The sequence below is a fragment of the Alligator mississippiensis genome, chromosome 2 (assembly GCF_030867095.1).
Source record: "Alligator mississippiensis isolate rAllMis1 chromosome 2, rAllMis1, whole genome shotgun sequence".
NCBI lineage: Eukaryota > Metazoa > Chordata > Crocodylia > Alligatoridae > Alligator > Alligator mississippiensis.
Genome location: NC_081825.1, coordinates 119,319,751 through 119,336,406, shown reverse-complemented (window position 1 = coordinate 119,336,406; position 16,656 = coordinate 119,319,751). Strand labels below are relative to the sequence as shown.

At 39.8% G+C, this 16,656-nt stretch overlaps 1 protein-coding gene across 1 annotated transcript in view; it reads right to left on the bottom strand.

The window, feature by feature from the left end:
• TNIP3 (TNFAIP3 interacting protein 3) overlaps positions 1-16,656 on the bottom strand; it is a 139,156-nt gene that overhangs the window by 77,120 nt on the left and 45,380 nt on the right. Inside the window, exon 2 of the mRNA XM_059722089.1 lies at positions 8,303-8,388. Within this exon, the coding sequence (XP_059578072.1) occupies positions 8,303-8,352 (50 nt within the window). The 5' untranslated portion in view covers positions 8,353-8,388. The remainder of the gene's footprint in view (positions 1-8,302; positions 8,389-16,656) is intronic.

The following is a 16,656-nucleotide window of genomic DNA, read 5'->3' as shown; positions in this document are numbered from 1 at the left end:
GGAAATTAGCAGTTTATCCCAAAAGCAATAGCAAACATTTTATTTTCTGGTTGCCATTTCATCCCTAAAAAGAACATGTTTAAAAACTTTGAGCTAATCTGTATGGTTTCAACATATCTCCAAAACCAATAAAAAGTGTAGGGCTAACTGGAGCCATGACCTAACAATACTAGAGGTTAACTGTGTGCCAGAGTAAAGGTAATCCTTTACATCTTAAGGGATAGCCAGCACAGGTTTGTTGCGGGTAGGTCTTGCTTGGCCAATCTCATTTCCTTCTACGACCAGGTGACCTATCACCTGGATAAGGGAGAAGAGATTGATGTCATATATCTTGACTTCAAAAAAGCCTTTGATCTGGTATCCCATGATCACCTCTTGGTGAAACTGGCTAATTGTCGCCTTGGGTCCACCACGATCCACTGGCTGGAAAATTGGCTCTGTGGTCGGACCCAGAGGGTAGTAATCGATGGAAGTCACTCATCATGGTGTCCTGTGACCAGTGGGGTCCCCCAAGGCTCTGTCCTTGGACCCATTTTGTTCAACATCTTCATTAATGATGTGGACACTGGAGTCAGAAGCGGACTGACCAAGTTTGCCAATGACACCAAATTTTGGGGCAAAGCATCCACACCAGAAGACAGGCGGGTGATCCAGGCTGACCTTGACAGGCTCAGCAAGTGGGCGGACCAGAATCTGATGGTGTTCAACGCCAATAAATGCAAGGTTCTCCACCTTGGGAAGAAAAACCCGCAGCATCCTTATAGGCTCGGCAGTGCTATACTGGCTAGCACTATGGAAAAAAGAGACTTGGGGGTCATCATTGACCACAAGATGAAAATGAGACTTCAATGCGATGCTGCGGCTAGTAAAGCAACCAAAACGCTGGCTTGCATCCATAGATGCTTCTCAAGCAAATCCCGGGATGTCATTCTCCCCTTGTACTTGGCCTTGGTGAGGCCGCAGCTGGAGTACTGCGTCCAGTTTTGGGCTCTACAATTCAAAAAGGATGTGGAGAAGCTTGAGAGAATCCGGAGAAGAGCCACGCGCATGATCAGAGGTCAGGGAAGCAGACCCTACAATGACAGGCTGAGAGCCCTGGGGCTCTTTAGCCTGGAAAAGCGCAGGCTCAGGGGTGATCTGATGGCCACCTATAAGTTTATCAGGGGTGACCACCAGTATCTGGGGGAACGTTTGTTCACCAGAGCACCCCAGGGGATGATGACTAGGTCGAATGGTCACAAACTACTACAAGACCGTTTCAGGCTGGACATAAGGAAGAATTTCTTTACTGTCCGAGCCCCCAAGGTCTGGAACGCCTGCCACCGGAGGTGGTTCAAGCGCCTACATTGAACACCTTCAAGAGCAAACTGGATGCTCATCTTGCTGGGATCCTATGACCCCAGCTGATTTCCTGCCCTTTGGGCAGGGGGCTGGACTCGATGATCTTCCGAGGTCCCTTCCAGCCCTAATGTCTATGAAATCTATGAAATAATCCCTTTTTCACCTACTTATTCACTTTATAGTCAAGTTTCAAAAATTCAAATTGCAGATTTTAAAAAATATATTTTGTCATGTTTTGCTCCTATGAATGTGGTTTTGCCCTCCAAACTTACAAGTAACTATATATTATTACAGCATAATGACTGTATTACATCATTTTGCCTCTTAAAAAGTCATCATGAAATGACACTCTGATCCATCCTTCCTTTTACAGATGGCCCTGAAATTGTCATAAAAATAAATTACTGGGATTAACACAAAATGTCTTTGGCATCTCAATTCAGTGCGTCATCCTCGTGGGGTTCAGCAGAGCCAAGACAATTTATCCTTGTTGAGGATCTGCCCACAGCCTCTTGCCCCACCTCAGGTCCAGAGTTTGTAGCCATATGAATCCATGCCAACAAGTTACAGGCTCATCAGATAGAATGGTACCTGGCTATTTCCTCTTGGTCAGCCATGCATATTGCTTATTTGCTTTTTGCTCCCTCTGGGTGTGTGTATGTGTTGGTGGGTGGGGTGCATACAGTGCATACAGTAAATTGCATAAAACCTATCTCAGATAACCAACCAGAATTCTGGTGATGACCATATCTTCACATGTTGCAAACTGGAATAGCTCTACTGACTTTTATGGAGCTACATTCTGGAACTATTTGTGTCAACTCAGAATCCAGCTACTGAAATTAATTTATTAAAATGATCAAAAACCTTTTGCAGCTGCAAAACTGGATTGGAACTCTTGCAAGAAATACACCTCTTTGCAAGGTTTCTGGTTCTTTCTGTTTCAGGTTAGGCTGGAAACACTGCAAAGAAATTTATCATGACATTTTGGCAGTTTCATACCTGGTTTTGACTGGATCAGCCTTTAATACAAAGGGCCTGTAACATTTAACAAGGATTCAACAGAAAATCTATCAGATTCTACAGGAATTTTGATGTAATGCTATAGAACATGAACTAAAATGATATCATGTTATAGCATTTAATAGCAGACATCTGTGAAGAATTCAGTAGAGAGTTATATTTTTATATAATATATTTAAGCAATGTGTAGAATATAATCTCCAGTACAACTGTACTCCTACTTCGAATTGGGTGAAAATTCTTCAGCAAAGTTCTTATTCTTTTAAATTCTAAACGACTTCCCATGAGGAAAGTGCTAAGGCACCTAGAGTGATGAATAATAGGGATAAATGTTAAATAAGCTTTTTCAAATGTGCAAGATTTGCTTGGGTTTTGCCAGGAATGTTTGTGTTTTGTTTTGTTGGATTTTTTTTACTTTCATCTGAAACATTTCATCCATCCTAAAGAAAAATACATCAATTGTTTCTTTACATGGATCTTTCCTCCACAGCAGACCTAGTCAAGCAGAACCCCTATGTCTAAAGTGCCCACCCAGGGGGAAGAAGCACGTGCTTAACCCCTGGGCTCTGGAATTCATTTCCTCTCAAAATATGGCTCTGTAGGACCGGGACCTTGCTGTAATTCCTTCTGTAAAAACTCTTGCTCACAATTGCTTACGTGACTGTAGTTTCACTGATCACACTGATGATGCTAACACTTTTCCTCTGGTTAGTACACTGACACTATTTTACAGCTTGCTTAGATATTAAATTAATAGTTTTAAAGGACAAATAATGCTTTCAAATCCATAGAGGGGTGTGTCCCCAAAGAACATGTGACTGTGCTAATTACTCTGGATCCTAGATTCCACTCACATACAAAACCACCGAGAGGGAGCAAAAAGCTGCTAAACAATATGCATGGCTGACCAAGAGGAAATGGCAAGTTACCTTGCCATCTGATGTTATCTGATGACCCTGTAACTTGTTGGACTAGATTCATATGGCTACAAATATATACATGTGTCTGTGTATATGTGTCTGTCTGTCTGTCTGCCTGCCTGTCTGTCCTTTTATTGTAACATAGTATACTACAGAAATCAAATACACTGCACCAGTAAACAATCAACTTATTTGACATAATATTCACATATATTTTAACTACTAAAAACCCTACCCCTTTTCACCCTCTTACCTAAAGTGATGATTTTAGACAGGGTTAAGTATTTGATTGCTCAAATAAAGTTCAGTCCACTGAACGGTCAAATATCAGTCAAAAATGCCAATACGTCCAAATAATACACAGAAAAAGCACATACTTTTCATTAAGAAATGTGTCCAAAACAATAAGAAATCATATTTCTGTCAAGAAAACTACCTTAAAAAGTAGCTTTTTGTAAATGTGCTATAATCTTTGACTGGTCAAAAAAAAAAATGCAGTCAACTGATAATATTTAACCAGTAAATTGACTGGCTTGCCAACCCTAATTTTAGATTAGTTTCACCTTAATTCAGTTTCTTTCCTTAAATCTTACAAATTCAAATGGATCAGGATTATTTTAAAACCTGGAAGACCAGCCTTATTATTCAGGAGCCGGGGATCAACTCAGAAAGAAAACCAAATCAAACTCAGAATCACCTGAGATGCCTGAACCCCTAGGAAAAAGTTGCTAGCGCCATTGCTTGAGAAACAAGTGATATATTAGAAATAATCCTTCTTCCCTCTTAAGCAAGGTAGAAATCAGAGGTGAAAATATACAGGTATTGAAACTAGAATGGGGAAATCACTTCAACTTCCGCTACAAACTGATCTAGCCAAAACATCTGCCTGTCACCCCATAAACGTCCCTACACTCTGTTCCCTTTATGACAAAGGAATGGAGCTTTTAAGGAACATTTAATAGCCAGCAGCTGTTTGGCTGTCAAATGCCACATCTGGAGAAACAGTGTGTTGTTAATGTGAACAGAAACAATTATTCTTTAATAGTGTCGCTTAATTTATAAAATTATACAAATCACAGCAACAAAAGCGATGCATGTTTTTGACGGAAACACAGCTGGTTTCTCTGAAAACAAAATAAAAAGGACCTGTTAATTAACTGAAACCGCACCTACAATCTATTCCATTTTGCTCCAAGATAAGTAAATGAGGGCCTTGTTACACATTGCATTTGGAACTGCTCAAATGTTGACCACTGAAAGGGCCTTGTTACACTGTGAGCCACATAAATGTTGATCAGTGTTAGGGTGTGACTACTTCAGACTCCAAGCTAACACTTAGTCGAGAAACCTTCTCTGACTCTCCCCTACCTGCACAGCTATGACTTGCCACTAGGTGGTTTTCAACATTTTTTCAGTTGCGGACCCCTAAAAAATTTCATACGGAGGTGCAGACCCCTTTGAATTGTAAGTGTGGATATTCACATACTTTTGATTGATCATAGTCATCTTTCACACACCCCTTAGACATAGTCTGCTGACTTGCAAGGAACCATGGATCACAGGTTGAAAACCACTGCACTAGAGGCCTAGTGAGCAGAGGCAGGACTAGGAGTTGTAGCTGTGAGTTGCTACTAGAGGACTGGTGAGCCAGGACAGGCTTCTATCCCTGCTCTACCTGTGGTGGTGTGAGAGGTCCTGGGATACTGGAGGACCTCAACTTGAGTGACACATCTGTGGGGAGCGGCCACACCTTAATAAGAACAAAAGCTGGATAGTGCAGATCAGAGATAATCCTGCCCTGGATCAGCATAACTTTGAGCTGCATAACGAGTGTTTACCATCACTTTAAGGTGTTAATGTGTGGACAACACAGGGGTTAAAAGCTCCAGGAGCCACCCAAGATTATTGTGTAGCAAAGCCCTTAGTGCTAACTGGAGTTTGAAGCAGTGGCACCTTAAGGCTAAAAACCTTTGATGACTGTCCCCACCCTGAACAGCTGTGACTTGACACTTGCTGGTGAGTAAAGGCCCAACTAGGAGCTACATTTGTGAGATGCCACTGCAGGGATGTGAAAGGAGCTACATTATCAGGAGCCACTATCAGGCAGCAAACTGTAGAAGAAAGCATAGCTTGATTAGTGGAACATCAAGACCATTAAAAAGGAAAAAGGGTTGTTTAACACCTGTGGAATGAAAAGTTTAAAAGGAATCTAGTTAATCATAATGAGCCATGAAGTCAATCGACTCCCTCTATGCTGCCTGAGTAGAAATGCTTCTGCCACTCCTTGGCAGTTTTTTAAAAACTTTGGGTGAACCAGGAATCAAAGGTGTGGGAGGCGGGGTGACTGCACCCGCTGGATCCACCCTGAACATAATCTCTGCAGGAGTGAAAAGATCAGCTCTCCTACCCTGCTGTCCACCACCCCTGGGGACAGCAAAGAAGTTAGGGGGAAAAGGGAGCTGGAAATATCTGGCACCTTCTGCTCCCAGCCCAGTCCCAGTCTAGGCCCTGGAGCAACAGATGTCAAAGACAACCTGCCCTCTACCCCATTGGGAGCAGTCACAGTTGTAAAATGCAGTCCCTCATAGGGTGTAGGACTGGGTGTCAAGGACCAGGCTGACTACATATATACTTTGTACCACTACAAATAAAGGTGTGTTTACAGCTTCAGTTGGATGTTCCTGTTTTAAGAACCAGTGGGGCTGAGATTCATCAATGATTAATACAAAATATCATGCAGAAGATTATTATAGTTTAGGACTTGGGAAATTAAACGTGCACAGTGGACGAAAGAAGAGAAACAGCTCAGTTGCTTACTGACCAAATTAGAGTATGGATAGCTGTTCAGTGGATTACAGAAAAGAAATTAAGATTTGGCGAACAGGTGCCCATGTAACTAAAATACCTACATAACTGCCCATAAACGGCATCTAGTTTCAGTGAAGATACCATCACAAGGGCATGAGAATATAAAATGGAAGTTAATTTCTCTTTTATTCATAGTAGTTCTTCCAGAGCATGGTCAAGTTACACCGGCAGCATAGTATGACTAAGCCTGCGTTGTACCTGTCCATGTTATAACTACTTGAGAGAGAAATAGAAAAGTCTAGGTCTCCTGGAATGTCAAACTCAACAACTTCCTAGTGCCTAAATTCACGATGTGCTCTTATTTTATTTTGTTAAAAAACCTTTCAGAAGTCCAATCAACACCTTTTTTGTATATTTTCTTATTCATCTAGCATACATACTATACCTAATTTTTTAAATAGCTTTTTATTAACTTACCTTTAAGCATTTTTGCCAGAGGTTAGTATGTTAAGTATTAGGATTCACTGGGCCATGTAGCATTTTCTCTTACTGCCCTTATGGCTAGCTGGCAACTTTCAGAACAGTTTACTATGGTCATAATTCCAATGCTGGGTGCATCACTACAGCCTGCAATGTAGAGGTCCAACTCATGGTATAGCCTGTACCACTGCTACTCTTAGTGATACTACAAGGGCAGTTAGTTATGGGTCATATTTTCCCTAATGCAGATTATACTGTAGCAGAAAGCCCCCTTTTCCTCTTGCCTGCATTTGCTCTCCCCTCTTTGGATATGTTTCTCTTCTTCTACCTTTTCTTCCTTCCTCTTTCTTTCAGTATAAGATAAGGAATTGTGTTTTAAAGTTTGTATGTGTGCATTTTGTATCTCTCCTTGTATTTTGGTATTTTTATCTATTTGTGTGCTATGGCATTACTCTTGTAGCTTGTATTTTATGCTCCTCACCTTTTAACTAAATGTGTTTAGTTTCAGAAGTAAGTTATACACTGTAACAATGTTAACAAGGGCAGGAATTAAACTGCCGCTTCCCTGTATCAGGCGGGCCCCTGAAAGAGTGAGAGAATCAGTGATTGAATGCGTAACACAGTAGCAGGCAGCAATTAACACCTAGGGAAACCGCAGATCAACCAATGGAAGAAATCAATAGGAGACAGTGTAGCAACTGGGAATACTCTAAACTTCACTATTCAAGGGCTAGAAGCCCTGGTATGAGTTAATCAATACCAGGGGCCAACTTTTGGGCTGAATATCTCCAGATCGAGCACTCCCAGAGCCCTATTCAAAATTCATCAATGGACTCCCAAACCTGCACGTACATGCAGATGACCCCTGGGGCTGACAGATGCCATCCAGTAGCCACCGAGGGGGAAGTCCCACGAGGGTCAATGACCCCTGGATTGGGCAAACCTGAAAACTGGGGAGTCACCAAAGTCTGCCAAGGACAGACTGGTTCTGTAACCAACTTCCCAGGGAAGCGGTCCTCACCCCTACCTTGGGCATATTCAAGAGGAGGTTGGACTATCACCTGTCTGGGGTCTTGTGAACCCAGCATTCATTCCTGCCTGTGGCAGGCGGTCAGGCTAGATGATCTGTTCAGGTCCCTCCTGACCCTAGCTACTAAAAAAACTATGAAACAGATAAAAAGCAGTGAAAAGTGACCCTCAGCAGCACCCTCTTGATCTCCAACTTGACCAGCACCCGACCTGTCCAGCCAGAAGGACCATCCGGCTGGAGGATAACACCATGCTGAAAGAAGCCTCGACTGGCCATCGATGGCAGACTCCAGCGCCTGTGGGATAGGTATACCTGACTCTTGTAGCTTGCTACTCTGTGGGGGGGGGGGGGGAGGACCAGCCCCAAGGTTTATGATTTAACTTCATTACAGTGTTTCAATCCGCCTAATAAACTAGAATTTTAAGGATCCCGAGTTGGACATTTGTAGCCAACAATACTTGTAGGTACATTCAATTATTTAGCCTATTTATGTGGCTTAACTGCACAGATATTGTCTTCCAAACAGATATATAGAAGCAGGAATAAGCGATTTATCCATAGAGAGGGAAAAGATAAAATTTCAGAAACACGGGTGGATGCTGTAATAGAAAATGCAGGAGGTATTCTGGTCATAGAGAACACTGCATTGTACTTTTTCAGAATTGACATAATATAATAGAATAAAAGGAGATGTTAATACCTTTCAGTTTCAGCAGACTGGTTGGTATCCAGTTTCAGGGAATTTTTCATATCTTTATTCTTGTCTTTAAGTTGCTCGCAGTGACTCTATCAGAAATGGAAAGGAAACGGTTACATGAGGAAAGGGAAACTAGGAATACGCTGTCTTCCATCCAATGTCATCTTCTTTTTGGAGGGGCAGGAAGGGGAGGAGAAAGGTGACAGCATAGAGTCTGTCTCTGGCAGCTTCAAGCAGGACCTCTCCCTGAGAATCCTTTGAGTGTAGAGCAGAGTCAAAGCACAAAGCAGGATCTATGTTTGCAGAGCACAGGAATAATACAGGACCCATTAATATCATTTTGATTTTTTTCCTTTATCATTAAGCTGTAGCAGAGCAGTGTATCTAAAGTTCAACCCTTTAAATATGGAAAAATCCACACGCTTACTTGGATTGCCCTGAAATATAGTGCACAAGGTGAGCCTTATTATTCTAAATTTGAGGTCTTTTTAGCAAAGGATTGATTTCCAGGATACAGCCCCGCCCCCGGAAGTAAATAAAATGGCTTTTCTTAAGGTAGACAAAGATTACCAACTTTTTGGGGGGCGGACATATCACACTACATCTCAGATCATGCTTCAAATAGTCTCAATCTTACTTAAGATCTACCGTATTAACTAAATGTGGGTTAATATATTGGGAAAACAAAATTGAAAATAGCACTCAGGAAATGGGTTGGGTCTCCTGGATAAGGGTATGTCTAATGATCATATATATTACACGGAGCATGCATGAACTTGGTCAACAAGAAGGCACAAAACTTGTTGGTTTCCCTACTACCCAAGTTGAGTGCCTGAAGAGCCTATGCACCAGCCACTAAATTTGAGCCCTACACTCTACCAAGGTCAATTTGAATCTGACCCCTAGCAGAAGCCTAAAGAAAAAGAGAAAAAAGAAGACAGATGCCATAATATACATGTCCACCATTAATAGTCTCTTATTTATTTAATGGAATTCCCATATGAGAACAGCAAAATGCAGGTGGCCTGCAAGCTATTCTTAAAAAAATAAGACATTCCACATGCAAATGCTTGTATGGAGAGGAAGAGAGGGACAGAGGAGTGAAGACTTGCATGAAGGGAAGGGGTTAGAATTGGTCTTAGGGTATCAGGAAAAGGATTTGGGGGAGGGGAAAGGAGTTATGGACACTCAGATAAGGAGAGAAGCATTATGTGTGTTGGGGGAAGGTCTCAAGATGAGGAACCTGTCAGCTCCATATTCTTCTTTCCTGTGCAAGTACCGGAATCTGGGATGGGTGTCTGAGCCCTCTCTCCCCTTCATAAGAACTGGGGACTGTGCCCCTCCTCTGTTCCCCACATGACTGTTGTGCTATGGGAATCAGGGTTTCCTCTTTGGCCCCCTCAGATGAGCCAAAATCCGAGAGATCCCTGCATTTCTCCCTGCCACCTCCCCTAAGGGAACCAGGATCAGAGGGACTTGCCATTCTGGATCAGAGGGGGTCTTAATAGTTCTTTATGTATGTTCTAAGAATCTAGGGGTGCCTCCATTACCCTGTGAGTGTTGAACCCCTCTCTCTTTGGCCCCCAAGCCAGTCATCATCAAGAGAAATCCTACCCCTTTATCAGGAGACCTGGAGACAGACAGGTTGGAAGTATGCATCAAACACAGCACTGACAGTGGGCTGAGGACACACAGACATGCTTCATACTTATCACAGGCACTCAGGCATTGGCATTTGCGGAAGGAGAGGTCTGGAACACCCACTCAGATGAATGGAGCAGTTCACATACCATATTGCTTAGTCAAACCTTGAAAAGGCATGAACTCTGTGGACTATCTTAACCTGGCAGATGCTCTGATATGCCTATAATACACCTACTTTCTTCCTCGTTTAAGTGTACTGAACAAGAGCTATCCGTCGCCTGTTCCACAGTCAAATCTTACCCCACTGCACAGAACGATAAACTACATCTGCTGATTTTTTTCATTCCTTTACCATTCTCTACATAATGCCATCTAATAATATACTTTCAGTTAGCCCTAATCAAACCCACACATCACCTTCATGCAGTGACTTACAAAACCCTTGGCAAGAAGACTCCTCTGTCCCAGTAGTGATATAATCTACCAAATACAGAACTAAAACGTGGAACAGTTGACCTTTCAAAGAATACATGCTCTTTTCCTTTCGATCACACACAGGAATATGTCTGGAATATGAGGTCATCAATATACAGAGACTGGTCTCCTCAGTTACCACTTATCACTATCTAAGCTCTGCCAAACTGTTCCATGTAACCTTTCTACCAACCAGTACACCTAACCTAGTGAATACCATACATCCATGGTTTACACAGCCAGTTGCTAAAACAACAAAGTTAAGGTTGTGTGTACAGTACATCTACTTTAACTGTATTTTCTAGTTTTCAGAATTTTCAGTTTGGGTGACTTCATTGTTCTGGATATGCATGCAATATCACTGGGCAAGGCCATCTTAGCACTACATAAAATATTTTTTTTTTGTTATTTATCCTTTAATGAGGATATGTACATACGAACAATTTAACATGAAGTAAAAGGGGACAGGACTTTCGCATGCATTGGCTATTCTGCACATGTGCACTCTCTCATTCAATGCAAAATGGTAGAGAGCTCTTCAGCCTGTGCTACCATGGTTTCACTTCCATTTACTGCAAGATAAGCAAGTGCACATGTGCAGTTACTATGAAAAAGCTGATATGTGGAAAAGTCCAAGTCCCTTTTACCCCATGGTAAGTTATATGTCTGTACATATGTTACAATAAATAAGAGAAAGTAATTTAGAATATTGATCTATGACTTGAATAATTAGGATTCTGTAGAAATGTAGTAGTTTTTGTTAGAATTACTCTAAAAACACTGCAAAATTTCACATAGAAAGAGGGTTTTTCCTTAAGGAAAAGATTTTTGGGATTTTCTATAAGGAAAGTATTTTTTATTTGAACTAAATGTATATTGGGAGAGCTATTGAGCAAATTTTCAGGCACCAAGTACCCTTCCTCAGGTTTTTCCATAGGTACAGAAGTTGTATTTCTGGGATATAAATCCCTAGTCACCTTCTCGCCCTGTGTCTCCAATGGGAATGAAAAAAATTAAACAGAGGTGCAATGATGGGATTGGCAACAGATGGGAAACTGAACCGGAGGCCTCCAGAGGTACTGTTATCACCACTTGGCACTTAAATAGACCCTTCCAGTCAAAGATCTCAAAAGAACCCAGCAGATAGTCATTTACTAAATCTTATGAAATATCCTCATCCCCATTTTATAGAAGAGGAAACTGAAATACAGGAAAGTTACAATCCTGATCCAATAGCCATTGAAATCCATGAGCTTTTTCCCACTGATTAGGTTGTGAGTTGATTCAGGCCCTGAGTGAATTGTCTTAAAACGTGGAGCATCATCTGTCTGTTTATTCTGGAAAGGACTACAAAAGTATTCTCTCTTCTCCTTAAATCTGAGGAGAACAACTGCATTTCTATAATTTTTATATTGTATTTATAACACAAGATTTATTCCCACCTACTTCTTGTGACCTGTGTGATTTGATAATCTCCAATGGAAAGGTAATAATGTGACCACTGAAAAAAGTGGGCATTCTTGTAGGTAATAGCTTTTATTGGATCAACTGCATGGTTGGGATAGACATAGACAACCTTTCACCTATCACAGTACCCCTCCTCAGCAACATGCACAGCAGAGCGCTAAGGAGCAGATGGGGCAAAAGCTTGTGTAAAACTCCATCTGTAAATAAAAACAAGATATAAAAGAAATTATCAGGTTGCCAATAGACAAGATAGATGCAGTAAAAAACTGATCATGGAAGAAAAAAAATCACTCAGGAAGTCCATTATCACTTGTTTCAATCAAAGGGGTTTTCATTTAGAAATCACTGTCTTTATTAATCATGTCTACTTCAACTCAAACCACAGCCAGCACATTTTTCATGAAACCATACTGTTTCATTTGTACGCACAGGAAAAAAAAACTTAAACTGAAAGGTTAACAGGCTAAGATCTGAGGGGTTTTTATTTTTTAAATTCTCATTCCTTCAGGCACATCACACATTTTACATGCATCTGGTAATCACTAATTACAAGTATCCCTTTAGGAAAGAGTGTCCATTCAGTTTCATGCAGAATTTTATTTCAGCTTGTCTAAGTTTTATGAGTGTCTGTTTAACTGTAACAAAACATGTTGAAATTCCTAGAGCCACATTTGTTTGGCTTCAGTGGGAACTGTGGGTACTTAATGCCTCCGAGAATTAAGTCACTTTTTTGGGTGCCTGAAATGGGCTTTAGGTGCCTAACTTTAGGTATCACATTTGACAACGTGTTACTAGACATTAGTAAAACTGAAATGATAGAAATGTCCTTAGATGTTTAAAGAACAAAATACAGAGTTTAGATTGCTATTCCCTCTCTAATGCACCCAATGGACCTAGGTACAATACTTCTCAAATTTGAGAGTAATCGGCCATGTTACATACTATTATATAATCCATGTATCAAAAAGCCAGGAGCCAACTGGCTATATTCAGAAGATGTGTATTAGACTCCATCACTGAGCTACTGAAAAAGGGTTTAGACTGTTGAAATTTAGACACAGAGGAACTAGAAAGCTGTGGAAAATTAGAGTTTATCATGCATTTTACTGACTCCTAGTAGAGGCTGAGAGTCCAACAGATACAGAAGTAAAGCAGCTAAGAGTCCAATTTAGAAAGGATTTATATGGGAGAGAGCCAATAAATTACACATTGATGGATATGCTGCAGTCACACAAATTGAGATGTTTCTAGAAGAGGCTGGATGTTAAACAGATTTCTCCTCCTTCAGGACTTAGACTTAAGTGGTACGTCTCCACTACTGAACCCACAGGAGACAGTAGTTCCCAATCTAGCTTTAAAAAAGCTAAGTTCAAAAGTAGTCCATGCTACATGAGTTAATTCGACCTCCTTACCAATCAGCCTGTGAGGAACTCTCAACTATTGTAGATAGCCTACTTCTGGCACTCAAAATAGTTATTTTACCGCTAACTCACATGTCTATACGTCTCTGCAGTAGTTTTCTCCTCATTTGTCCCAGTGACTGGTCTAAGGGGGGGTTGTCCTAGAGCGAAAAAGTCAGTAGCCTTGCATTTCAGCTCTTATTTCAGGACAACGCATGCAAGACCCAAAGGTTATATCAATTTATCCTTTTTAGAAATTTACCGCATCATCTTATTCATAAAATGGTGTTAATAACACCAAGGTCACAGGTTTGATCCCCAGTTGAATTAGATGATCTCTTGAGGTCCCTTCCAGCCTTACTTCATTATATTTTATTCTGTGAAAGAACCTAAAGTGCCCAAAATTTCAATTTAAGTTATAAAGTCAATTGTATTAATTTTTTCTTGTATTTATGGACAAACATTTTTCTCTTAATAACTACGGGGTTTTACAATATAAATAATTTATTGTGCTTTTTTATTGGATTTTGAAAATTAAAGTGATGATACAGGAAATTCAGTTACTTCAAGGAATAAAGTCTCTATAGGAAAACTGTTTTTATAATGTCCACATAGAAAATTGCTACCTATCACAGAAAGTGTCTTTTTCCTTTCCAAAACAAAAGGATCAAGAGAGTACATGCCAGTAATACAGAGCTGAATTAACTCCATATATTTATAACTTGTAAAGCTGGCTAAAATGTCAATTTTGTGGGAAATTAAAAAAAATCTTTTCCCTTAATTTCTTCACAAAATTAAAGCAAAAATATTTCAGTTTTTGAAAACCATTTTGGTCAAAATTTTGAATTTTACTGAAACCAGAAAAAAATTAAACAAAAGTGAACATTTCTCCCAGGGCAAGCCATTTTGTTTTAATTGAAAATGTATCTGTTCTAAAACATTATCACTCTTAATGATAAATATAGCAATGTCAATGTACCTATGATAAATGTACTAAGCAACTTAATTACCCCGGTATTCACCCATTAAAAACTCCATAAATGGAGTGAATACTAATTCGAGTGTACTGTCATTGCATTGATTTGCCTCTCCCCCCAAATACTATCCTGCTGCAATTCAAGGAGTCAATACTGAAATTATAAATGTTTAAAAATCTTAATTCTTCATTCCAACTCCTTCGATCACCAACTTTCTTTGTATGCAGGTTCTGCATTTATTTACTTGTGCCTCTTCAGTGTATGTTAAAAAAATCATAAGATGAGAAATAAGTATATATAGAACTGTAAATTATAGGACTTGCAAGTTTGAATGACAAGGAGATTTTTGTCTCCTTTTATGTAGTAAAACAAAAAAAAAAATGAAGGGGCTCTTCCTGCCTCCTGCAATACCAATCTGCATTTTGTCCTGGTTCCACCATACGGGTAAAAAAAAGAAAACTGAGCAGGGAAGTCCCTGCGTGCTGGTTAGTATATTTTGCATACTCTGTAGAGCCCCATAAAGTGCGTCTATCTATACTATATGGAGGTTCTCTTTGTTCAGCTTACCTTTACTATATTAATGTGCTGTTTATATACATGAAAAGATGGGTTTAGTCTTAGGAGTCATGAAGATTATTCATTGCAGAAAGTTTTATCAACGTGATCAAGAAGTGAATAGACACAAACTGGATAGATTCAAAGTGCACAAAAGAGAAGGGGGCATTGTTTTGCTTTGTTTTCAACAGTTTTAGCATGATTCTGATCTCACCAAGTGTCTTGTAGATGCCATTGGGAAGAGGCAAACAGGAGCTGAGGACCAAAAAACAGGGGACCAACGCCTGGAACAAGACAAAAATTGGATATGGCCAGCATCTTTAGGCCAGAATGAGCTGACATACGAGGAGAGCTCCTTTGTTCATGGCAATGAAGTAGAGTTACAAACAAGAGCTGAGAGGGTGGACCCTAACCTCCGAAAAATTTATGGGCATTTCTCAGTTATTTGATTATGAGTCCCTATCACTAAAATTCCTCCATATATGTGAAAAAGCAGGAGAAATATATAGCTAAAAGTGACCAAGACATTTTGATTTTAATTTCCTAGACCTGGAAGTTTGACTACAAATTCATAGGGAACCTCAAAGAAAATAATTAATTTTGATAATGAACCTCAGATATCATATTCAGTGTAGGGCACCTGAAAAATTTGACTCAAGGTAGGAGCATTACAGCATTACGCAATGTTTCCACACTGATGACTAACAAGGGGGTGAGACGTACCATTATTAAACTAGGGCATTTTTTTCATTTTAAGTAGATATTTATATTAATAATTATAACAGTTAGATGAGAGGTAAGTGACTCTTAAACTTAAAAGAATATTTATTATTTTAGTGTAACAATTCACCTGCTTTTTTTTCTGGTCTTCAGACAGCTGCAAGATAGTTTTCCTTCTAGATTATATTCTAAAACAAATGCACTCAAACCACTGCTTTGTTCTCAGAATATTTAATTTTGCCAACCACCAGGGACTACAGACCAGCATGAGGGAGCCATCCCCTTGAATGCAAAATATCCCATATCATTATACCGGCATAGTTTAAAAATCACTAATAGGGTAAGTCAAGCTTACCAATACAAAAGGGCAGGAGAAACTTCATCTTCTGTCTTCATCCACTTGGTATCAGTTACCAGATATAAAAAGTTAGTATGAAACGATCAAACTTCAACAACAGAATTAGGAAAAATCTGCAGTGAAAAAAGGAAGTGCTAATAGAAGGAACTCTTCTTAAGGAGACTATATTTTAATGAAATCTGGATGCAAGATTACTCAATTATGCAAAATGGAGTAATTCAGAAACATGCTATTCCAGTGATATTTTTGCAGGTGCTAAACAGCCCAGATTCTTATCAATTTGGAGACAAGATGCATAAATGCACCTCATGTAAGTAGTACCTGTATTACACTACAACTACAAAGCACAGTGGAAATCTTAGTCATGAACTCTATTGATAAACAAGCCTCTAGGTCACCATAACTATAAATGGTGTGGGTGTAATGTGGGAGGAGGGGGAGGAAGAATGGGCTATTACTGTAAATGTGATCAAAATACAAAAGCAACTAAAGAAAAATGTATTGCACAAAAATGTTTTTCAGTTACACATTCTAAGACTAATTTGAAAGGGAAATAAATCTTTCAAGATTTTTTCCCTCCTATTTTTTGGGGAAGTCGTATTTTAAAGCATGATATCTTTATGCAGTCTTTCCATCTAGAAAGTCTTTTCTAGGTTTGGCCTTTTCATTCATAATAGATCCAAAAAGTTCATTACAAAACTAGCCTTAGGCCAGCCATTTCAATATTTTACTGCCTTCACATCAGACTTATCACTGAAATTC